Source organism: Oncorhynchus gorbuscha, linkage group LG08 (genome assembly GCF_021184085.1).
Source record: "Oncorhynchus gorbuscha isolate QuinsamMale2020 ecotype Even-year linkage group LG08, OgorEven_v1.0, whole genome shotgun sequence".
In the NCBI taxonomy this organism is placed as follows: Eukaryota; Metazoa; Chordata; class Actinopteri; order Salmoniformes; family Salmonidae; genus Oncorhynchus; species Oncorhynchus gorbuscha.
Window position 1 is genome coordinate 19,721,639 of NC_060180.1, and position 24,060 is coordinate 19,745,698.

The window sequence follows — 24,060 nt, forward strand, 5'->3', positions numbered from 1 at the left end:
CAGACAGACGAGGGGAGGTGATCAGCGCCACACATGAAATCAGCAGGGGGTAAAGTGTAGTCTACTGGTCCATTGTGATGACAACATAGGGCTGACCTAAAGATAATAGCGTTCCATAAGCTTATGAAATCAAAAGACAAAAAATGTCATTGTCAATGCAGCATGGGCTACACATTTGGATTGAATAAGATTACTGTTCCCCTTTTCAAAATGTCAGTCTTCACATCAAAAGTGGAATGAGAGCGCAATGCTGGTTTTCCAGGTAGAAAAATCAAACATAACTAGCCTGCCTACCCACAGTCCCAACTCCTATGCAGCCCTGCTTGTCGCAGCCATTATACACTTGAGGCCCTTCTAGTTCAGCTCAGAGCACATGCCCAGCAGCTTGAAAGGGAGATTATGTCAAATAAAAGACAGAGGAGTCTCGGAGGGAAAGAGCATATGCTGGGACTAAACAAAGGTCGACCTGGTGCTGTGCATATGATATTTGAACAACGAGAGTTCCCTGTGGCACAGGGAGGGAGCAGAGGGCTTTATTGAATAAAGAGAACAGAGAGATGGATATGAAATGATGTCTGAGTTAGACGAGAGGATAACGTTTCTTGAGACTGCACCTTTTCAGCTTTGACGATCATCAGGCTCGACGTGGGCGTGCCATAAAGATCTAAGGGAGAGGCAGTAGCTGACAGACAAGCGGCTAACGCTGCGCTCTCCCAGCGCATCTTTAACATCGCAGGAACGCTCCCAACGTGCACACAAGCGTTATGGGAATTTTACCGACTAATGGAGGTGGCGTATATGTACATGCACCTCTGCCACCAGAGATCACTGTCAACTCTATCAGTCAACTGGGGCGCAATAGAGATGATTCAGCATTTCCATTGACTTTACAGTAGGTGGGATGAGACTGCTGGGATTTTGACCCGTGTGTCTTTTATTCCTTTGGTGAGTTTCTTCATTGTTCACTGGATGTTAATAGATGGCAATAGTGTGTGTTTTGTATAGGACAGTCCTGTTTGGGCCGGAGCAGGGCCCAGTCCTGACTCTCTCCCAGTGGTACAAGGGGGAGGAGTTATGCTCTCGTCATAAGAGGTTGGAGACGAATCACTGAGCCCTGGAACATCAAATCAGGGAGGAGGCTCACTTTCCCAGATAAAGAGGGATGTGTGTGTGTGTGTGTGTGTGTGTGTGTGTGTGTGTGTGTGTGTGTGTGTGTGTGTGTGTGTGTGTGTGTGTGTGTGTGTGTGTGGACTGACCGCCCGCCTACCCGCCCGCTCTGGCCCGTGTCTCCGGCCACATAAAAGCAGCACCCCTGGGCCGCCGCCTCAAGGACGGCCATTACCGCTGTGACAGGACTTTGGCCGGCGCCCAAGCCACCGGCCCCTGAGATCTGTCCTCAACTCTGACAACTCCTTAAATCCACATGGGTCTGTGGACGAGACACGTGTTGAAACAGTCCACAGTAACACTGGGCTGTAGTACTGTAATAGCCTAGCCCAATATAAAGTAACATCTATAGCGGACTAGCTGGATTTAGGCCTATGAAATATATTGCGCTTGGACCCTTGTGGTGGCATTGCTGGATGCTGGTGGCGTTGAGTTCCAGTGATCAAAATCCCTATTGTGATTGATACAAGTTGATCGTCATCTTCTTTGCATCGCAGTGGTCCAAGACCGGTACAGAGTACTTTGAAAGGCAACGAGCAGGAGGTGAGTGTTGCATCAAAGCAGAAAGCTCAATAGAAGTAGAATCACTCCATTTAATGGGCATGGCAGTCAGACAGTGCATGATTCAATTCCTATTCATGATGTTCCCTTCTGCCTGGAGTTGGCAAAAATACAAAGGACACATCTCTCTTCAAAGCCAGACCTGCCTCTTATCATTCACACTAAACAATTACCCAATTTGTCAAGGGCTCAGTAGAGATATGCATAAGAGCCCCGTGTAAAGCCCTGCCAGGTAGAGTAATTAATAACATGACTGATCCTCATCGCCCGTCTCTCTCTGAGCGAAAGACAAAAGGAGAGTGAGAACCTCCTATCGTGTCACGCCAAAAGCATTAGACAAGGCTGACACCATTTGTCACACAATGTTTTGTCAACCCAACCCAAAAAATAGAGGTTTATCTTAGTGTTGGTCCATCATGAACACACAAGAGGACGCAATGGGCAAAACACACTTCCACCGACATCTGGTGACATACGAGTAGGAGTGTGTTTGAACTGTGTTTACATTCTTGCTCTATTAACACTAGAATGGCCGGGCCTCAAGGCATCCCAGTTCGAGCCCAGCCTCGCCTTTGGGGCATCAACATTCTAATGAAGCAACAAGGCCCGAGGGGGTGTGGTATATGGCCAATATACTACGGTTAGTGCTGTTCAAACGCACATCCACAACACTGAGTGCCTGGACACAGCCCTTAGCCATGGTATATTGGCAATATATCACAAACACCAGAGGTCCCTTTTTGCTACTATAAACTGGTTACCAACATAATTAGAACAGTAAAAAGAAATGTTTTGTCATACCCGTGGTATACCAAGGCTTTCAGCCAATCAGCATTCAGGACTTGAACTACCCAGTTTATATCAGAGTATATGAAATTATAAATGATACCACCACAAGAATGCCAAGAGTGCGAATCTGTCATCAAGGCAAAGGTTGGCTACTTTAAAAAACCTCAAATATAAGATATATTTTGATTTGTTACTACATGATTCCATGTGTTATTTCATTGTTGAATAATAGTGAAGACATCAAAACTATGTAGAAAATATTACAAATAAAGAAAACCCCTGGAATGAGTAAGTGTCCAAACTTTTGAATGGGACTCCAGGGGTTTTAGAAACCTTTGAGTGTCCTCTTTTTCCATTATATAAATCAAAACATCTGACATGCATGAACCTCTGTAGGATGATTTTCAAGTCGGTAAGCTCCGTTCCTTCACAAAACAATTCCTAATATAGTCACCCATTTAGACTATTGTCAATTTAATCTTGTCTTAAGGCTACATCTATTTTTATAAGCCTGTGTGTGAAATAAGTTTAAAAGTCAGTCTCACAGTAATTGACCGTTAATTAACAAACACATTTAGCATCTCCTGGCTTCCACACATCTCATGGCCCACAAGCCACTGATGCAGACTTTTGGAACATTACATTTGAATAAGTCGAATAACAGCAAATGCAGCAGTCTATGTCAATCTACTATCCCCCATAGTACAAAATATTCCAAACAGTCGGACAGTTGTGCGATGCAATAGATCCCAAATTAATAGAACCACTAGCATAAAAAATAACTTTTTGACGCAATGTGGGTGATGCAACAGATCAGAAAATGTAGCTTAAAATGTTGATAAACTATAAAAGGCTATTTCGTCACCAATGTGCACATGGCAGTAGGCTATCAAAAGTGACTGCAAATGTGATAATGCATGTAATGCTTCTATTATAAAAAGCTGCATTTTTAATGGTGAAAATGATCTTATCCAAACTTGACTCACGAGCTGCTTATGTATGCCAGTTAGGCTCTAAACCTCTTGCTGTTTCTACCTTCTTGCCCTTTGTGCGGCTGTCTGTGCCCAATAATGTTTGTACCATGATTTGCGCTGCTACCATGTTGTGTTGCTACCATGTCCTTATGTTGCTACCATGCTGTGTTGTCATGTGTTGCTGCCCTGCTAAAGTGGGGCAAAAAGTATTTAGTTTGGCACCAATTGTGCAAGTTCTCCCACTTAAAAAGATGAGGCCTGTCATTTTCATCATAGGTACACTTCAACTATGACAGACAAAATTAGAAAAAAAATCCAGAAAATCACATTGCAGGATTTTTAATTAATTTATTTGCAAATTATGGTGGAAAATAAGTATTTGGTAAATAACAAAAGTTTATCTCAATACTTTGTTATGTACCCTTTGTTGGCAATGACAGAGGTCAAACGTTTTCTGTAAGTCTTCACAAGGTTTTCACACACTGTTGCTGGTATTTTGGCCCATTCCTCCATGCAGATCTCCTCTAGAGCAGTGATGTTTTGGGGCTGTTGCTGGGCAACACGGACTTTCAACTCCCTCCAAAGATTTTCTATGGGGTTGAGATCTGGAGACTGGCTAGGCCACTCCAGGACCTTGAAATGCTTCTAACGAAGCCACTCCTTCGTTGCCCGGGTGGTGTGTTTGGGATCATTGTCATGCTGAAAGACCCAGCCACGTTTCATCTTCAATGCCCTTGCTGATGGAAGGAGGTTTTCATTCAAAATCTCACGATACATGGCCCCATTCATTTTTTCTTTTACACGGATCAGTTGTCCTGGTCCCTTTGCAGAAAAACAGCCCCAAAGCATGATGTTTCCACCCCCGTGCTTCACAGTAGGTATGGTGTTCTTTAGATGCAACTCAGCATTATTTGTCCCCCAAACACGACGAGTTGAGTTTTTACCAAAAAGTTATATTTTGGTTTCATCTGACCATATGACATTCTCCCAATCTTCTTCTGGATCATCCAAATGCTCTCTAGCAAACTTCAGACGGGCCTGGACATGTACTGGCTTAAGCAGGGGGACACGTCTGGCACTGCAGGATTTGAGTACCTGGCGGCGTAGTATGTTACTGATGGTAGGCTTTGTTTCTTTGGTCCCAGCTCTCTGCAGGTCATTCACTAGGTCCCCTGAGTAGTTCTGGGATTTTTGCTCACCGTTCTTGTGATCATTTTGACCCCACGGGGTGAGATCTTGCGTGGAGCCCCAGATCGAGGGAGATTATCAGTGGTCTTGTAGGTCTTCCATTTCCTAATAATTGCTCCCACAGTTGATTTCTTCAAACCAAGCTGCTTACCTATTGCAGATTCAGTCTTCCCAGCCTGGTGCAGGTCTACAATTTTGTTTCTGGTGTCCTTTGACAGCTCTTTGGTCTTGGCCATAGTAGAGTTTGGAGTGTGACTGTTTGAGCTTGTGGACAGGTGTCTTTTATACTGATAACAAGTTCAGGTAACGAGTGGAGGACAGAGGAGCCTCTTAAAGAAGAAGTTACAGGTCTGTGAGAGCCAGAAATCTTGCTTGTTTGGTGACCAAATACTTATTTTCCACCATAATTTGCAAATAAATTCATTAAAAATCCTACAATGTGATTTTCTGGATTTCCCTCTCTCATTTTGTCTGTCATAGTTGAAGTGTACCTATGATGAAAATTACAGGCCTCTCATCTTTTTAAGTGGAGAACTTGCACAATTGGTGGCTGACTAAATACTCACCCCCCCATTGTATGTTGTGGTCTTAAGTCTCTCTTTATGTAGTGTTGTCCCTCTTGTTGTGATGTGTGTTTTGGCCTATATTTATATTGTATTTATTTTTAATCCCAGGTCCCCGTCCCCGCAGGAGGCCTTTGCCTTCTGGTAGGCCATCATTGTAAATAAGAAATTGTTCTTAACTGACTTGCCTAGTTAAATAAAAGGTTAAGTCGCTCTGGATAAGAGCGTCTGCTAAATGACTTAAATGTAAATGTTAATGTGCCAAATTTTAAGAAGTTATTTGGTCACTTTAGATGTGATACAAACCTTATTAAAACACCAGTCAATGGGCTAGGTTACATGAAGTGTGCGACTGATTAGAAAAAGTTTTTTAAAAAAGGCAGCATCATTCACAAGTGATACTATATCATTCACAAGTGATAGTCTATTATCACCCATCAGACTATTCTTGATAAAATCTCCCCTTTACATATACTAAATAATAAATGTGCAAAATTTGATTTGATTTAGAATGGACCACTATCATGCACCTGTCTGGAAACAGGGGCAGCAAAAAAAAAAAAAAAAGAAGTCATCTATGCACTTAAATAGCGAATGGAGGACACTTTTACCCGTGGTTAATTTTAATGCCAACCAGGTGGGTTATACGCCCGTTGTATAGAGGCAATGTGCTTAATATAAGGAAAGTTGAGAAATAAATATAGTAGGCCTAGCCTATAGAAAGCTGATGGAATGCTCCTCTTTTTAGTCGAGGCCATCACTTGGTTTCCTCGCGCAACTGCATAGCCTATAGAAATGTTCCGCAACATGTATTTGGTTAGATTTTCGATTACATTTGCATTGATGTCAGAGTGATTAGATGCACAATAGAGTGCTGAGTACCAGGCAGTTAGCAAGTTTGGTAGGCTACTAATGACCATCAGCAGCATCAGAGCTTGGAGAAGCCTAATTACCGTGACTAAACAGTCACAAGGAATTTGACTGCCTTCATGACCCGTGACCGCCGGTGTGGCGGTAATATGGTCACCTCAACAGCCCTAGACTTGACTTAAAAAATGCAGAAGATAATACAACTTTAAATTCACATGACTTTCACTGCACTTCGAGTATTAAGCACACATGCATGTGTATGTGCATGTGAGCGCCTTTTGGACACGGTCAGTGTCTGGGCTTCACCTCTGAAGAGTTCCCGCTGGTGTTGGGGACACGGGGTGCGTGATGGCTGAGGGCTGACAGGCAGGCCAGGATGAGGTGGATGGCTCCTATTTCCAGGGCCATGCGGCGCAGCAGCACGCCGTCATCCGTGGTGAGAGGTGTGGTGCTGAATAGGGCCCGCAGCACGTGGAAGGGCAGCGTGGGCAGCACATTTGCTGACGGACTCTGCAGGATATGACCTGGAAGGAAGGAAGGGGAGAGAAACAGCCAATCAGAGAAGATGATTGATAATATCAATCATCTTCTCATAATGACAAGAATTTGATAAAAAACACAGAAATGAATGAAGCACTGTATGAGTGTGAGGGATGGTGAGAGAGATGACCACCATAGGAGGGATGACCACAGAAGTGGAGGAATACTGTCCAGAAAGGATGGACACATTGATTTAGCACTCATGAGAATGAGGCCAGAGAAGACAACAGCCGACTAAAAGGCAGACTGACAGTGTGCTATGTGACCAGTGTCACTAAACAAGCTGGCAGCCTGCTCTCATTCAATCATTAAGGGCCGTTATCTCAAGGACTAAAGAAAAAAAAATGTTGCAGGACAACATGGTTTATTTCAGGCCCTAGAGGAGAGGGGAGCTAAATAGTCATCAATAATGAAGGCAAATGAGAGCAAAGGTCGGCTGGATAGGAGTTGTAATATATGAGAGGGGGTAGGACTTGTCAATATTAAACAAGCCAGTGTGAGTATTTTGGCTAAATGATCCACAGGGCCAGCAAACAGATACGGTCTCAAAGACTGCAGGGGAAGATCTGCACAAGTGGGAACAAACGTGCCTCAATTGTGAATGGAGGGATTAAAATCTCTCCCCCTCTATTTCTCTACCTGCTTGTGGCCAGGTGGTTTTAGAAGAGTTGGTTTACATGCATTGCCCATATTATGACACTGACAGCTATGTGTTCAGGGACTCTGATAATGGGCATTATCGATCTGCTTGGTCCACAACTTGGCAAGATCAACTGCCTGACAAAGTCAATCTGAGCATTGGTGGGAAGGTGAACTGCTATTAGTAGGGCTGAGAATGTTTGTCCATGCAAGCAGCCTTCTAAATTAACACCATAGGGACCCGGTGTTTCAAAATATGAACATGCTTCTAAATCCTTCATAAATAGGGACAGGAGTTTTTCCTGACCACGATTGAAGCTGCGTGAGAGTTGTCACTTACTGCCCTCGCCATCGTCGGTGACGCCCAGCACCAGGCGGAGCAGACACTGGGCGTGCTTCCTCTCCTTCAGCAGCACCTCAGCATAGCCCGGCAGGCGCAGGAACAGACCGAAGGCCGCCAGCGAGTGGGCAGGGATGGGTGACATGGTCTGCACTGACGACTTGTTGATGGGTGGCGGCTCGGCGGCCATGGTCTCTGGCGCCTCATACACGAGCTCGCCAGACTGCTCGATGGTGACCCACTCAAACTGGTCGCTGTCCTTGGGCTTCTCCTGCGTGGTAGAGGGCACCACCGGAGCACTCACCTGCACAGGATGAGCCAGGGATAGAATGGGGTTAGAGGACAACAAATGGAAAACACTGACAAGACGAGCTGACTCGGGTGGGATCTCAATGTCATGTGTTGTCTTTGGGCACTGAGGGGAGTAGGGAGTATATGGAACTCGAGAACAGTTATTCAAATCGATAGAGCTGCTGGGGGACTGGGCATGATGCCCTGGGGACAAAGCTCCTAACTCAACACTTCCTTGATGGGATAAAGCAGAGGGTCAACTGATTTACAAGTTTAACATAAATTAAACCAAACAGTGCCTTCAGACTCATACCCCTTGACTTACTCCAAATGTTGTGAATCAACCTGATTTCAAAATGGATTACATTTTCTTTCAACACAATACCCCATAATGAAAAAAGCGAAAACATGTTTTTTTGAAATGTTTGCAAACTGATGGAAAATTAAATGCAGGAATCTCATTTACATAAGTATTCACACACACACACACACACTTTTAGAAGCACCTTTGGCAGTGATTACAGCTGTGAGTCTTTCTGTTTAAGTCTAAGAGCTTTCCACACCTGAATTGTGCAACATTTGCCCATTATTATTTTCAAAATTCTTCAAGCTCTGTCAAACTAGTTGTCGATCATTGCTAGACAAGCCTTTTCAGGTGTTGCTATAGATTTAAGTAGATTTAAGTCCAAACTAACTCAGGAACATTCACTGCCTTCTTGATAAACAACTCCAGTGTACATCTAGCCTTGTTTTAGGATATTGTCCAGCTGAAAGGTGAATTAAGCTCCCTGTGTATGGTGGAATGCAGACTTGACCAGGGTTTCCTCTAGGTTTTGCCTGTGCGTAGTTCCATTCTGTTGATCGTTTTATTTTGAAAACCTCCCTGGTCTTTGTGGTTGAATCTGTGTTTGTAATTCACTGCTCAACTGAGCGACCTCACAGATAATTGTATGTGTGGGTTACAGAGTCATACAAAAATCATGGTACACACTTATTGCACACAGAGTGGGTCCATGCAACTTGTGTGTGACTTGTTAAGCATATATTTTACTCCCAAACTTATTTAGTCCTGCAATAACAAAGGGGTTAAATAGTTAATGACTCAAGACATCAGCTTTGCCTTTTTTATTACATTTGTAAAAATGTATATAAACAATTCCACTTTGACATTATGGGGTATTGTGTGTAGACATTGACAAACAGTCTAAATGCTATCAATGTGAAATTCAGGCTGTAACAACATTATGTGGATAAAGTCAAGGGGAGTGAATACTTTTTGAAGGCACTGTACCAATCCTCAACTTTTGGGCTCCTGTTACAGTGAGTGTTTTTTCAGGTTGTGCCCAGTGTCCTTAAGATTAAGGCAAGTATCGGAGCGGCAGCACTTCGGAAAAACAAAGTTATTTTGTGCTTAGTTGTGATCAATATAATCAATTCAAGCTTAGCTGCACTAAGAGCCAGAGTGGATCTCCAGGAACAGGATGTGCTGTGGGCAAACAGCTAAATACCAGTGGGACAAAAGACACAGACCTGGGCTGTTTGGCTAACCCATCAGAAGGGCCACTGCTGGGTAAACAGAAAAGCCTCACCTGCATCAATGCCTTAAGTTTACTTTGCTAACAGTCTCACTCAGGATGAGAGCAGAACACCTCAATTATTCACAGCCTTAAGAGCGTGCTCTGAGAACACTATCCAGAGACACACAAAGGGTTAAACTAATGCAGAATGATGTAATATCCTGTTGAGAAAGGTATATGGTCAACCAATCAATGACCAATCATGTATATGCTTCATTTTCATCACAATGCTAAGTACAAAACAAATCATCTCACTTGATAGCCCTCGTGGGGCGTCTGCTTCAAACCACCAGTAGCTCTGGGAGACTGCCTGAATAATTCAATTCGCTGCAACAATTTGGAAGGGGGAGAAAATAACAAAACAAAACAGATTTAGTACCTGGCAGCTGTCAGAAGCCATTCCAGCTAGTCACCTTGTCGCTATGTGCTCTCAATTACCGATTAAAGTATCAATTTACTTTCATTTAGGAGGAATCACAGGGGGAGCCCAGAAGAGACAAATAGGGATTTAGACTGAATGGAAAACAGTGACTTGCAATGCCTCCTTATAGGCTGAAACCAGAGTAGAGACAAGGCACTACTTTGGCAACTTCAGATCTGCATTGGACATTCTATGTAGCAAAGGCAGCTTGAATTTCTTAAGTGTTGAGCGTTAGATGATATGCTATATCTAAACATATCTGGGAAATGGCCTTAACATTGTAGGACTACAATTAAATACCTCCCTAATTACGCAAGTTGTGAAAGCGGTATTTTACTGGTGCTGGTGTTAGTTATGTGGTTATTAGAATAGGAAGTGGTCAAACCTGTTGGATGACATCTGGGTAGAGCATTGGCAGCCTCTCAGCGATCAGGGCCAGACCACCCATGCCTGCAAACACCTGCAGGGGCGACTGGATGGGTTTGGTCTCGAGCAGGGACTCATCGATGGCTGCGTCCAGACACTCGTCTCCCGGGGTCATGGGCTCGTCCTCTGGACAGCTACTCAGCATGTCACAGTGTTCCACTGGAGGAGGGGAAAGCAGAGTGTTTTCACTTACACTAGGTATTTTCTATGTGGCTTGTGTTCTTCTGTGTGCTATGTGCCGCGCTCAACCAATCATGACAAGTAAATAATGGGATGCCCTGCAAAGAGGGCCATTGTTTACATCTCAAACACAGAATTAAATAAATCTCTCATAACTCATCCCTCGTTACAAGACAGAGAGAAAAAAAACAGAGCTATCACTTTTCATTTATAAAGTTCAAGCAAGAGAGAGAAAAACAGACTAGTTTTCCCAGAAATAAGGGGATGGAGTAACATTTCTATTTTCATATGTGAATGCATAAATATGTGCTAATGGTTGTCCTTGGAAAAAGAATATGCCAGTCCAGATGAAGTGCACACGGACTAAAACAGAATCAAGGTCTCAGACTACTTGTCCTTGATTGCACGTCAGGGGTGTGGTTCCGTACACAAAGTCAAAACCAAATGGAACGGAGGATGAATGGTAAAAAATAGCTCCCCATTATTGTTTTCATTTTGCGGCACGGCCGGCCTGTTTTATGATGATATAAAGCCCCAGTCGATTGATAGGTCATCTACAAAACGCTGCACATCACCCTCCTGGAGAAGAAAATAAAATAAATGATTCATTGCTCCAGTCTCTAAAGGGATTTTCCCCCTCCTCCTCGTAGTGAATTAAAAAGTCACGAGGGTAGTGACTAATAGGGGTTGTAACAGGCCCGTCCTGTCTGAAATTCCAAATCAGGATTAAACGTGATGGAGAAGGAAGCGCTCATCTTTCAGCAGGCCGCAAGAAGAGACTGGGCCACCCAGAGAATACTTAAGAGCATCAACCCAGTGAGTTACGGTTACATTTCAAATGTAGACTTAGACTTCATTAGACTTCAGAGGACCATATCAGATCAAATCTGCGAGAAAGAGGGCAAATCGTGAACGACAAGGAATTCTATCATTCTGCTCAAGAACAAACATTCTATTTTACAGAATGTTCCAGTACCTTTACTACGCCAAGTGCATCCTATTAGCCTGAGAGTTCAAGAGATAAATCAAGGGTAGGCCATAGACTTAAACATCACATCATTGTGTCTGAGAGCACGGACAGCGCCATTGAGGACATCTCCATTTGCAGTCGTCAATTTTCTTCTTCTAATACTTCTATGAGTCGGCAAACAAACTGACAGGGTGCACACTGACACCTAGAGTGTGTTTGAACAGGTATAAAGCCCAGGTTGGTAATTTACCGCCACCTGCAGTTATGGAATGTTTCCTCAGGAGTATAATTCATTGGCTGGTCCTTACTGGTGACCTGGATGGAATTATGTGATCCTTGCTTAACTCAAAGGACATCGTTCCCCAACGGGCGGTCTGCGGGCCGAATTTGGCCACCCAAGTTCTCTGAGCAAAAAATAAACATGCGCAGGAAATAACCTAAGTGATTAACCTAAGCTTAAGAGGATCTGCAGAAAAGAATGGGGAGGAACTCCCCAAATACAGGTGTGCCAAGATTGTAGTGTCATACCCAAGAAGACTAGAGGCTGTAATCATCACTGCCAAAGGTGCTTAAACAAAGTAATGAATAAAGGGTCTGAATACTTATGTAAATGTGATATGTTAAAAAAAATATATAATAATAATATAAATTAGCACACATTTCTAGAAACCTGTTTTTGCCATCTCATTATGGGGTAGTGTGTGTAGATTAATGAGGGGGGGGAAACAATTTTATACATTTTAGTATGAGGCTGTAACCTAACAAAATGTGGGAAAATTCAATGGGTCTGAATACACCGAAAGCACTGTTTGGGCTTCTTGCGGTCAATTTGCAGTCCACAAATGTGTAATTATGTTACAGTCCGACCACCCACTCAAGAAAAAAACAGCCTGTGGCTGAATCTAGATGATCCCTGCCATAGGATGTCCCACCCAGTTGACTACTTCAAAATGGTGAAAGTCCTCAATGGTGCTGCCCATGCTAAAAGGTTATTTTGGGCACTAAAGTCCTCTCTCTCTACAGAGTAGACCTAGAAACCTAAAAATGGTTAGAGGGACAAAACCCATTTAGCTCTAAAAGGCCTGGCCTATTTGTGGAAGTTGAAGGCTTTTAAGGGGGCTCGGGAAGGATCTCTCCATGTACCCGTCTTCAATTCAGTGGATGGCCGTTAGTGGGGCTGAGCCTGGTAAATGGATTATGTTATCTCCCCCTGGTCAAAGCGACCGCACTGGTTTAAGAGATCTCCTCCTCCTCCCTCCTCCCCCCATCTCTGGCAGGACTGTTACTGAGGGTCACTGCTATCCTCCCCATTTATCAGCCTCAATGGGTCTGGAGACAAAGGATTCCGGAATGATTTGTTTTGGGAAGCGACGGTATTGGAAGCTATTTGGGGAAATTGTAGGCGAGCTATGCAGTAAGTATTGTAAAAGAGGTATTTTACTGCACAGTCAAGTATATAGTTAAGCGCAGAGAGCAATGGGGCAGAGGTTTGTCAGAATCAAGAAAAGATGTGAACCAACCTCAAGTTGAAAATGTGTGTCCACTGAACACTACCCTTTACCATGCAGTGCTCCTTTAGCCCAGACCAGGGATGAAAGCGGTGGTGCCGAATATACAGCATTGGCAGGCTTTCAGCCTGCTCCAGGCAGTTTCTAATCTATACGCCTCAACTAATTATCTGAACTCCGAGAGCACGGCGGTGAAACTAAATTGGTTCGATGAAGACAATGATTGACCTAATCAGGTGGTTAGTGTCTGGCTGAAGACAGTATTGGTGAAATGGGTTTGGCGCTGGACAGACATTCATTAGCAGATAACACTCAGGTCACCGGCCTCCCATCTTGTGTACTACTAACAGCAGCCCACTATTCTAGGAGTGGGGTGGCAGATCTGATTGGCAGTCTTTGCCTTTTAAAATATCTCACCCAACAGGGGGACGGACAAGTCATCCAGTGTGACTGACAGATAGGACTGAGGTGCGGAAGAGGGTGTGATGCAGGGAGGAGTAGATGCGCTCCACTGCTTGGACTATAGGTGGTGGTTGCTCGTGTTAATTAGCCCCAGGGTGCCAGGGGCAGCATACAGACTGTGACTGCCACTGGGGAGAATCAACATCCACACTGACAGAGACCGGCACAGGGCTTTGTAACAGTGCTACCAAGCATGGGCTCTGTTAACAATGCAGGCAAAACAAGCCTGCAGCAAGAGAAAAAAAAGAACTAAAGCGGGTTTCTGTAAAAAGCTAACAATATCGTACTGCAAACAATGTCCCACTGCAGAGCCAGTGGAAACGACACAGAATTTACCTCTGATTCGAGCGACTGGTATAGAATCACAAGGTATAGTGAATTTTTAAAATGAGATTAGTTTGGAATACTCGTCTTCACATGTTAGTAAGAGTGAACACCTTGTGTCGCTTTTGTCAGCTATTAGTTCAGCTTCACTACATTACCCCTTGCAGCTCTCAGGGAGGGCAGTGGTTCTACACTTTCTACATGAGCAGCACATCACCTGCTATCATCAATTCTCTGAGCACACGTCATAAACATGCATTCAGTACCACAGATGGTTGAGGCTTCATTAAGATTGTGTGCAGCCATAGGCTACCAGTGAAATCGTGGGATTATTGACCATGTTCTAAGTTTTAGTCATTAATTTTTCCACTTGCAAGGGAAAAACATGTAAAAGTGAAGGACTTTGCTTGAGGTGGTATGGCTCTGTCATGGCCGGAAGAGAGCAGAGCAATTTCCTCTGGTTTGCACATCTACAAGTTGCAGACAATATCAAACAGACATCAACTGCTCTTGCTGTCTGTCATATCCTAATGGTCAAAATGTATCCAACCCCATCACATCACGTGTGCCCTGGTACTGACCGCCAAGACATGACTAGGGGGAGGCTAAATAAAGTACATCACCCCTAAAATCCTGTCTAATGCAATTCTGAAGGGGTGACAGTAATAAAATTTACAACACCTAGGGCTGCACATTTTGGGGAATATTCAGACGTGGAAACTTTGTGGGAATGAAGGGCAGTATATGGGAATTAACAGAAATGTATGCAAATTAATATTAATACCATTTCAATGTACATGTTTTTTTGCATTGGTTATATTTATAGATATCAGTTTGTCTCTGTGAATGGTTTGTCCTCTGACAAATCAACTGTAAATTTTGGTGTTCCTCAAGGTACCGTTTTAGGAACACTATTGTTTTTACTATATATTTTACCTCTTGGGGATGTCATTCGAAAACATAATGTTAACTTTCACTGCTATTCGGATGACACACAGCTGTACATTTCAATGAAACATGGTGAAGCCCCAAAATTGCCCTCGCTAGAAGCATGTGTTTCAGACATAAGGAAGTGGATGGCTGCAAACTTTCTACTTTTAAACTCGGACAAAACAGAGATGCTTGTTCTAGGTCCCAAGAAACAAAGAGATCTTTTGTTGAATCTGACAATTAATCTTAATGGTTGTACAGTCGTCTCAAATAAAACTGAAGGACCTTGGCATTACTCTGAACCCTGATCTCTCTTTTGACGAACATATCAAGACTGTTTTAAGGACAGCTTTTTTCCATCTGCGTAACATTGCAAAAATCAGAAACTTTCCATCCAAAAATGATGCAGAAAAATTAATCCATGCTTTTGTCACTTCTAGGTTAGACTACTGCAATGCTCTACTTTCCGGCTACCCGGATAAAGCACTAAATAAACTTCAGTTAGTGCTAAATACGGCTGCTAGAATCCTGACTAGAACCAAAAAAATTGATCATATTACTCCAGTGCTAGCCTCTCTACACTGGCTTCCTGTCAAGGCAAGGGCTGATTTCAAGGTTTTACTGCTAACCTACAAAGCATTACATGGGCTTGCACCTACCTATCTCTCTGATTTTGTCCTGCTGTACATACCTACACGTACGCTACGGTCACAAGACGCAGGCCTCCTAATTGTCCCTAGAATTTCTAAGCAAACAGCTGGAGGCAGGGCTTTCTCCTATAGAGCTCCATTTTTATGGAATGATCTGCCTACCCATGTGAGAGACGCAAACTTGGTCTCAACCTTTAAAGTCTTTACTGGTTCCCCTCTTTCCACTGTGATTCTCTGCCTCTAACCCTATTACAGGAGCTGAGTCACTGGCTTACTGGGGTTCTTTCATACCGTCCCTATGAGGGGTGTGTCACTTGAGTGGGTTGAGTCACTGATGTGATCTTCCTGTCTGGATTGGCGCCCCCCCCCCTTGGGATGTGCCGTGGCAGATATCTTTCTGGGCTATACTTGGCCTTGTCTCAGGATGGTAAGTTGGTTTTTGAAGATATCCCTCTGGTGGTGTGGAGGCTGTGCTTTGGCAAAGTGGGTGGGGTTATATCCTTCCTGTTTGGCCCTGTCCGGGGGTGTCATCGGATGAGGCCACAGTATCTCCTGACCCCTCCTGTCTCAGCCTCCAGTATTTATGCTGCAGTAGTTTCTGTCGGGGGGCTAGGGTCAGTTTGTTATATCTGGAGTACTTCTCCTGTCCTATCCGGTGTCCTGTGTGAATTTAAGTATGCTCTCTCTAATTCTCTCTTTCTTTCTCTCTGAGGACCTGAGTCGTAGGACCATGCCTCAGGACTACCGGACATGATGACTACTTGCGGTCCCCAGTCCACCTGGCCGTGCTGCTGCTCTCCAGTTTCAACTGTTCTGCCTGTGATTATTATTATTTGACCATGCTAGTCATTTATAAACATTTGAACATATTGGCCATGTTCTGTTATAATCTCCACCCGGCACAGCCAGAAGAGGAATGGCCACCCCACATAGCCTGGTTCCCCTCTCGGTTTCTTCGTAGGTTTTAGCCTTTCTAGGGAGTTTTTCCTAGCCACCATGCTTCTACACCTGCATTGCTTGCTGTTTGGGGTTTTAGGCTGGGTTTCTGTTCAGACATTTACATTTAAGTCATTTAGCAGACGCTCTTATCCAGAGCGACTTACAAATTGGTGCATTCACCTTATGACATCCAGTGGAACAGTCACTTTACAATAGTCCATCTAAATCTTAAAGGGGGGGGGGTGAGAGGGATTACTTATCCTATCCTAGGTATTCCTTAAAGAGGTGGGGTTTCAGGTGTCTCCGGAAGGTGGTGATTGACTCCGCTGTCCTGGCGTCATGAGGGAGTTTGTTCCACCATTGGGGGGCCAGAGCAGCGATGTACGAAGGGCAATATAAATACATTTGATTTGATTTAGCATGTCATATGGAGACAAGTAGACATAATTGCAAATGATTAAATCCTTCCAATCGAATTAAAAACTTAAATTTAGTTATGAATTGAACTTTAATTAAATGAGTTGACTCTTCACATGGGATGACTTCCCTGAACAGCAAAAGGGAATATTGAATGATCCGATATTGAATGATCCATCGCATCTCCCAAAAACATTTGTAAAGTGATAGTCTAGAAACTAAAGCTTTGGAAGCCTGAGAGGAAGACAACCATGTCTTCTCCCTGGACCACCTCAATGTCCACCTCTTGAACATCAGACTGAGGCCTCATCTTCACTGTCACTTTCCAACCTTGTTGAGGATGGCTCGTTGTCAGCGTCAAAACACCTCAAATATGCCCGGATGGCCACCAATTTTTCAACCCTTTTATTGGTCAGCCTGTTGTGTTCTTTGGTGTGTGTGCTCCCAAACAAGGACCAGTTGCGCTCAGAGGCGGCTGATGTTGGTTGGATTTGGAGGATGGAGGCAACAAGAGAAAGAGCCTCAGATCCACAAAGTCCCTTCCACCAGGTGGCTGATGAGATATGTCGGCACATCTGCCATATTGCATCTTCATCCCAAAGCCCTTGCATGGATGTGTACTTCGCCAGACTGCCAAGAACCTTGCCCTCATCCAGGCCAAGGTGGCAAGACACAGTAGTGATGACATCCTAGGCCTTCTTGATCTCTGCACCAGACAGGATGCGCTTGCCAGCATACTTGGGGTCCAACATGTACGCTGCGGAGTGTACGGGCTTCAGGCAGAAATCTCCACGCTTTTTGATGCATTTCAGAACTACAGTTTCCTCTGCTTGGAGCAACAATGAAGTGGACAGGGCCGTATGGATTTCTTCTCTTACATCTGCAAGTAGAGTCTGAACATCAGACAGGATGGTATGTTCTCCCTCAATCCATACAATGGCTACTGCTATAGGTTTCAGGAGTTTCAGGCTGCTTACCACTCTCTCCCAAAATACATAATCCAGGAGGATCCTCTTGATGGGGCTGTCCAGTGAATGGCCATTTCCTGGAGACTTCTTCCCCTCCAGTAGACTGTCAAACATTATGACAACACCACCCTAACGGGTGTTGTTGGGCAGCTTTAATGTGGTGCCCTTATTCTTCTCACTTTGCTTGGTGAGGTAGATTGCGGCTACAACTTGACCCTTCACATACCTAACCATTTCCTTGGCTCTCTTGTAGAGTGTATCCATTGTTTTCAGTGCCATGCTGTCCTTGAGGAGCAGATTCAATGCATGAGCAGCACAGCCAATGGAAGGACTCCTCAATTTTCGACCAAACAGCCTTCATGTTCGCAGCATTGTCTGTCACCAATGCAAATACCTTCTGTGATCCAAGGTCATTGACGACTGCCTTCAGCTCATCTGCAATGGAGAGACCGGTGTGTCTGTTGTCCCTCGTGTCTGCGCTCTTGTAGAATACTAGTTGAGGGGTGGAAATGTAGTTAATTATTCTTCGCCCACGAACATTCAACCACTCATCGGTAGTACAGTCTGCTTTCTCTATGATTTGCTTGACCTTCACTTGAACTCTGCATCCAGCAAATGAGTAAATAAAGAATGTCTGGTTGAAGGGGTGTAACCTGGGCAAAGAACATGCAGAATTCTCTTCCAATACACATTGCCTGTGAGCATCAGAGGTGAACCAGTTGCATACACAGCCCGAGCAAGACATTCATCAGCATTTCTCTACGTTCCTCCATTGAGTCAAAAAAAACTTCTGATTCCAGGAGGACCATGAGCTGTTGCTATCGATAAGGCATCTGATTCATCATTTTCACCTCGAATAGAAGTAGAGGGATTTTTGTCCAAGGTTGCTTGTTGTGAATGCGGAGGGAAGTTTATGCACTTGGCCAAGTGATTCTGCATCTTTGTTGCATTCTTCACATATGATTTGGCGCAGTACTTGCACATGTACACAGATTATCCTTCTACATTAGCTGCAGTGAAATGTCTCAGAAATCAGGTAGTGCTTGTGGCATTTTCTTGTAAAGATTAGGGGGAAAATGAGCAAAGAGAAAACCAAATACAATTCCATGTATAGATAAATAGTTAAGCAGCTAGATTAAACAACTCCTCTGTAAGATTTATTTCACCAATGTTTTAAAATGAAAATAGGTGAATTAACACTCAGTTAGCAGGGTCAAGCAAGCTAAAAACCCATATGGTACTAGCAGAAATGGTTAACAAGTTAGAAATGATTTAAACACACTTTCCTGTAGGCTACTATTTACTAGTTAACAATCATGTATTTCGAATAAAATATATTCACCCCACCCAGTATTGTAAATCAAACTTACCAGAAAGAATGTAGTCCTTGGCTCAGACAGTGTAGTAGTGTGGGCTCAATAGCATCTCATTTGCGTGCAAAATCTTGAGAATCAGCTGCACATGTGACGGAAGAGTGCACTGAGCATACAGAGGGTTGCAATTCCATTGAATTGGGGATCATTTAACCAAAATATGCCACAAGACCTAAAATTACCTTATGTTTTCCCAGAAAAAAAGGTTCACTATTATAAGACAACTTTTTTGATGAATTTAAGCAAAATTCCCAGGCTTAAGTTCCCATAGAAAATTTCAGGAAATTTACGGGTTAAGTTTTCGACCCTTTACAACCCTACCCACACCACATAAAACCATTACATGGAGCATAGTGTGCTAGTTTAAAATCTATATGAGACATTCATCTTATACAGATGTTAAAGTGACATTAACAAAGAACCTGAGTCTTGGGTAATAAACGTTTCTACAACGTCAAGGGGCTAAAACGGCTTTGGGAACAAGTGGAGTTTAAAAGTAGAGGGTGGAATCTGATTGGGTGGTCATGAGTCAAGTCGCTCTGGGAGCTTTCAACCATCAGCGCTTTTCTTTCGAAGGATGAACACAAGATAATAGGTGATAAAAGCAGAGTCCAAAATAACTCCATTAGTTTCTAACGAAACTTGATGGAAAAAGACTGAAGGCACCGGCCTGTATTTATTACCGCTGAAGTCATTAAGAGGCACCCACGCCATTTTCAAGCCACCATTCCCTCATCCAAGCTCCGATTCATTTCTGACATGCAGCCGACATTTCCATATTTCTCTTACATTTGAAGTCAACCCAGCCAATTTATGATGATAACATTATAGCTTTCTATCTGAAGTAAACCCCGGCCCAGAGCGAGAGAAAGCCAACCGCATCATTGTAGAAATGGATCCACACATGCTCCCTTTATACCATTACTTAACACAGTGAAAAAGAGCGAAGCGACTGTGCTGGTGCCTTTGAGTATGCACATCTCACACTGGGCAACCTGTGACACAGACTAGTAATGGCACCTGAAAACATCTCAGGAGACTTAGGCCCGGCGCCCAGACAGAGAAATGGATGGCTGTGGAGAGCCATTAATCCCTCTGTCAGGGGACCCAGGGATGTCAGGGGACCCATGGAGAGAGCCGTTTGGGTCTCACTTTACACACTAACTACATAGCAAGAGGACAAATGGCAGACAGGGAGGTAGAAGGAGAGTGTTAGCGCACACAGTTATACAATACATATACAAAAGTATGTGGACACCCCTTCAAATGAGTGGATTCGGCTATTTCAGCCACAACCGTTGCTGACAGGTGTATATAAAATTGAGCACACTGCCATGCAATCTTCATACACAAACATTGGCAGTAGAATGGCCTCCCTGAAGACCTCAGTGACTTTCAACGTGACACCATCATGTGACACCACCTTTCCAACAAGTCAGTTTGTCAAATTTCTGCCCTGCTAGAGCAGCCCCGGTCAACTGTACGTGCTATTATTGTGAAGTGGAAACGTTTAGAAGCAACAACGACTCAGCCGCAAAGTGGTAGGCCACACAAGCTCACAGAACGGGATCGCCGAGTGCTGAAGTACGTAGATTGTGTAAAAGAAAATAGTCTGTCCTTGGTTGCAACACTCACGACAGAGTTCCAAAACTGCCTCTGGAATCAACGACAGCACAAGGACTGTTCATCAGGAGCATCATGAAATGGGTTTCCATGGCAGAGCAGCCACACACAAGCCTAAGATCACCATGTGCAATGCCAAGCGTCAGCTGGAGTGGTGTAAAGCTCACCGCCATTGGACTCTGGAGCAGTGAAAACATGTTCTCTCGAGTGATGAATCACACTTCACCATCTAGCAGTACGACGAACGAATATGGGTTTGTCGGAAGCCAAAAGAAGACAACCTGCTCGAATACCTAGTGCCAATTTTAAAGTGTGGTGGAAGAGGAATCATGACAATCTAAACGATTCTGTGCTTCCAACTTTGTGGCAACAGTTAGGAGAAGGCCCTTTCCTGTTTCAGCATTACAATTATCACGTGTACAAAGCAAGGTCCATATAGAAATGGTTTGTCGAGATCGATTTGGAAGAACTTGACTGGCCTGAACAGAGCCATGACCTCAACCACATCGAACACCTTTGGGATGAACTGGAACACCACCTGCGAGCCTGACCTAATCACACAACATCAGTGCCTGACCTCACTAATGCTCGTGGCTGAATGGAAGCAAGTCCCCGCAGCAATGTTCCAACACCTGTTATAGCAGCAATGGGGGGAACAACACCATATTAACGTCCATGATTTTGGAATGAGATGTTTGACAAGCAGGTGTCCACATACCTTTGGTTATGCAGTGTAAGTTTGAATGAGAGTGTGCGCTTGTATTTCTTATGTGCTCTGCCATACCTTTCTCTGTGCGGAGCCGTTTGAAGGAGTCTGTCTTCGAGATCCCGGGGTCGGAGATAACCTTGGAGCCCAACTTGACAGTCAAGTCGATGGAGTGGTAGCCCTGGGGAAGCTTGCGGTCGTAAAGCAGGGTCAACAGCTGGGCCAGTGTCATCTCTGCCGGCAGGGGCTGACCTGAGGGGGGGTGGAGGGATGAGACAGCGTTCACAGTGAGGAACCAAAACCTTGGTCACTCTCTGGTCACACTACCAGGCCCAGAGGGACAGAAAACCCATGACAACTACGTGACATGAAGGCTAGTGACCTATTTAACAATGACTACATGTGAAGACAAGACATAATGGATGGAGTGCTGCTTGTGCCAATAGTAAATGTTTGTCTTTGCAAACAAAGGTCTGATCATGTCTTTGCATATCTTCCCCGAGTTAGGTAAAACTTGGATCTTGCTGGCCTTAAGGAGATAGACTGGGGGTAAGGACCTTCGATAGGCAAACATTCTGTCCAAGGGGTATCAAGCTGCGTCACGCTACAGAAACAGGAGATAGGAGCCTATGAACTGTTCCAGTTCGCACAAGCCAGGGCTCGTGCAAGGCTACTTATGTTTACCGTGACAACCCAGGGTCACAAGACCACAGACTAGAACAAGCCAAAGGACACTCAGGCACACTGGCTCAATGAATTGGCTTCGTCAGATGAACAGGCTTCACTTGGCGGAGGGAAGGTGCTGGAGAGAGAAGGGAGCTGTTTGTGTGTACACAGTACCTGGTAGCAGCTTGTGGTAGAGGTGGAAGACAGGCACGCTGAGAGTTTTGGCAGAAGGGTCCACACCTGAGGCTGTCAGCTTATCGCTCATCACACGGCCCCTCCGCGAAGGGGGACGAGGAGGGGTCAACAGGGCTCTCTTCGACTGGGACTTCAAGCCTGAAAAAGGAAAACACACTCCAGTCATTTACCATGTAAAATGGACTTTTATATGCTAGTGTATGTGATTATAGAGGTGAGCGCTTCTGTCTAGTGCTTCTTATAAAATATTTTGGTATATTTTACACATTGTATTTCCATATACAAATTCACCAATCGTTTATATTTCGGGGGCAGGAGCTCAACATAGGGCTGGAAGGCCAGCTTAAAGCAAAACAATACCTGCCATCTAATTAGTTCTTTAGAATCAATTAATCCATTCCTGCGAAGCCACAATGATTGGCAGGCGTGGGAAGGAAAGGATGCGGTGAGGGTTTGTGAGGAGGAGGAGGCCAAATGTGTACCTGAGGCCACGACGACACTGAAGTTGTCCTGGAAACCGCTGTCTGTCTTCATCTTCTCCTTCTCGTCGTGATTCTTCTTCTCCTTGTCCTCTTTCTGCTCATTGATCAGCTTGGCTGTGATACTGGGGGTGTCTGAAAGAGGGAGGGAGCACATTAGAACCACCCTTCGGCAACAAGCCATCAAAGCCACTTGTGCTAATTGTCATAATATGCATAGCCCCAGTGGCCGACTAGCCATGTGCACACAAGTATTAACTAAAGCCCGATTTATCGGTTGACCAATATTAAATTTAGCGATTAGTTTTTTACTATTATAATTTTTTTACCAACGTAATTAGTCCAGTAAATAGTAATTATTTTCATGCCATGGTATACAGTCTGATATACTACGGCTATACATTTGGGTGTGGTTTTTTCGCCCTCGCCTAAGTAGCCTTATTTCACTGCCAAAAATAAAACCATCAAACGTTAAGTGTTCAGCGAAGTAACACAATATTAAACACAGGTAGCCTAGTCAAATAACATCAACCGTTACTCTCGTGGGAACCCTTCACTCTTGTGCAGACATTTAGAAACGAAACATGACAATTTGACAAATAAGCCACGGGAGTTGTTTGAGCGAGAATTAAGATTACTTTCAAGTAGTAAGACATGTAAAAAAGCAACAGATACCATTAATAAGAATGTGCTAGAAGTGTCTTATATGGTGAGCTACCAAGTGGCTAGGACATGCAAGCCCCATACCATTGTGGAGGACTTAATTCTCCCTGCTGCCGTGGATATGGCTGGGGAAATGTGTCTAAAAAACTACACAGATGATGCCTTCATCAAACACTGCTTCACGACGCATCAGTGACATGGCAGGATATGTTTTGAAACAATTACTGCTTCGCATACAAGCCAGTGAATTAAATGCATTACAGCTGGATGAGTCAACAGACGTGGCGGGCCTGGCCCAGCTCCTGGTATATATCCGTTACGTTTATGGGGGGGTCAATTAAGGAAGACATCCTCTTCTGCAAAACACTGGAAACCAGGACAACAGGAGAGGATATTTTTAAAGTCCTGGACAGCTTTGTGACATCAAATGGACTTTGGTGGTCAAGATGTTTTGGTATATGTACTGATTGCGCAAAAGCCATGACAGGGAGACATAGTGGAGTGGTAATGTGCGTGCAAGCAGTTTCTCTCGACACCACTTGGGTACACTGCAGCATCCACCGAGAGGCTCTTCCTGCCAAGGGAATGCCTGACCGCTTGAAAGACGTTTTGGACACCACAGCGAAAATGATTAACTTTGTTAAAGCAAGGCCCCTGAACT

General features: G+C 44.1%; 1 protein-coding gene across 18 annotated transcripts in view; it reads right to left on the reverse strand.

The window, feature by feature from the left end:
• The window catches only part of LOC124041292 (baculoviral IAP repeat-containing protein 6-like), a 157,885-nt gene that overhangs the window by 68,981 nt on the left and 64,844 nt on the right, over positions 1 to 24,060 (reverse strand). For 13 of the 18 annotated variants that reach the window (XM_046358720.1, XM_046358718.1, XM_046358716.1 and 10 more), the window contains exons 57-63: positions 22,740 to 22,871; positions 22,237 to 22,395; positions 21,475 to 21,648; positions 10,306 to 10,505; positions 9,755 to 9,826; positions 7,632 to 7,935; positions 6,419 to 6,636 (exon numbers count right to left, since the gene is read on the reverse strand). In XM_046358720.1, coding sequence (XP_046214676.1) covers positions 6,419 to 6,636; positions 7,632 to 7,935; positions 9,755 to 9,826; positions 10,306 to 10,505; positions 21,475 to 21,648; positions 22,237 to 22,395; positions 22,740 to 22,871 — 1,259 coding nt within the window. The remainder of the gene's footprint in view (positions 1 to 6,418; positions 6,637 to 7,631; positions 7,936 to 9,754; positions 9,827 to 10,305; positions 10,506 to 21,474; positions 21,649 to 22,236; positions 22,396 to 22,739; positions 22,872 to 24,060) is intronic. The other 5 variants (XM_046358732.1, XM_046358731.1, XM_046358729.1 and 2 more) reach the window with 2 other exon arrangements.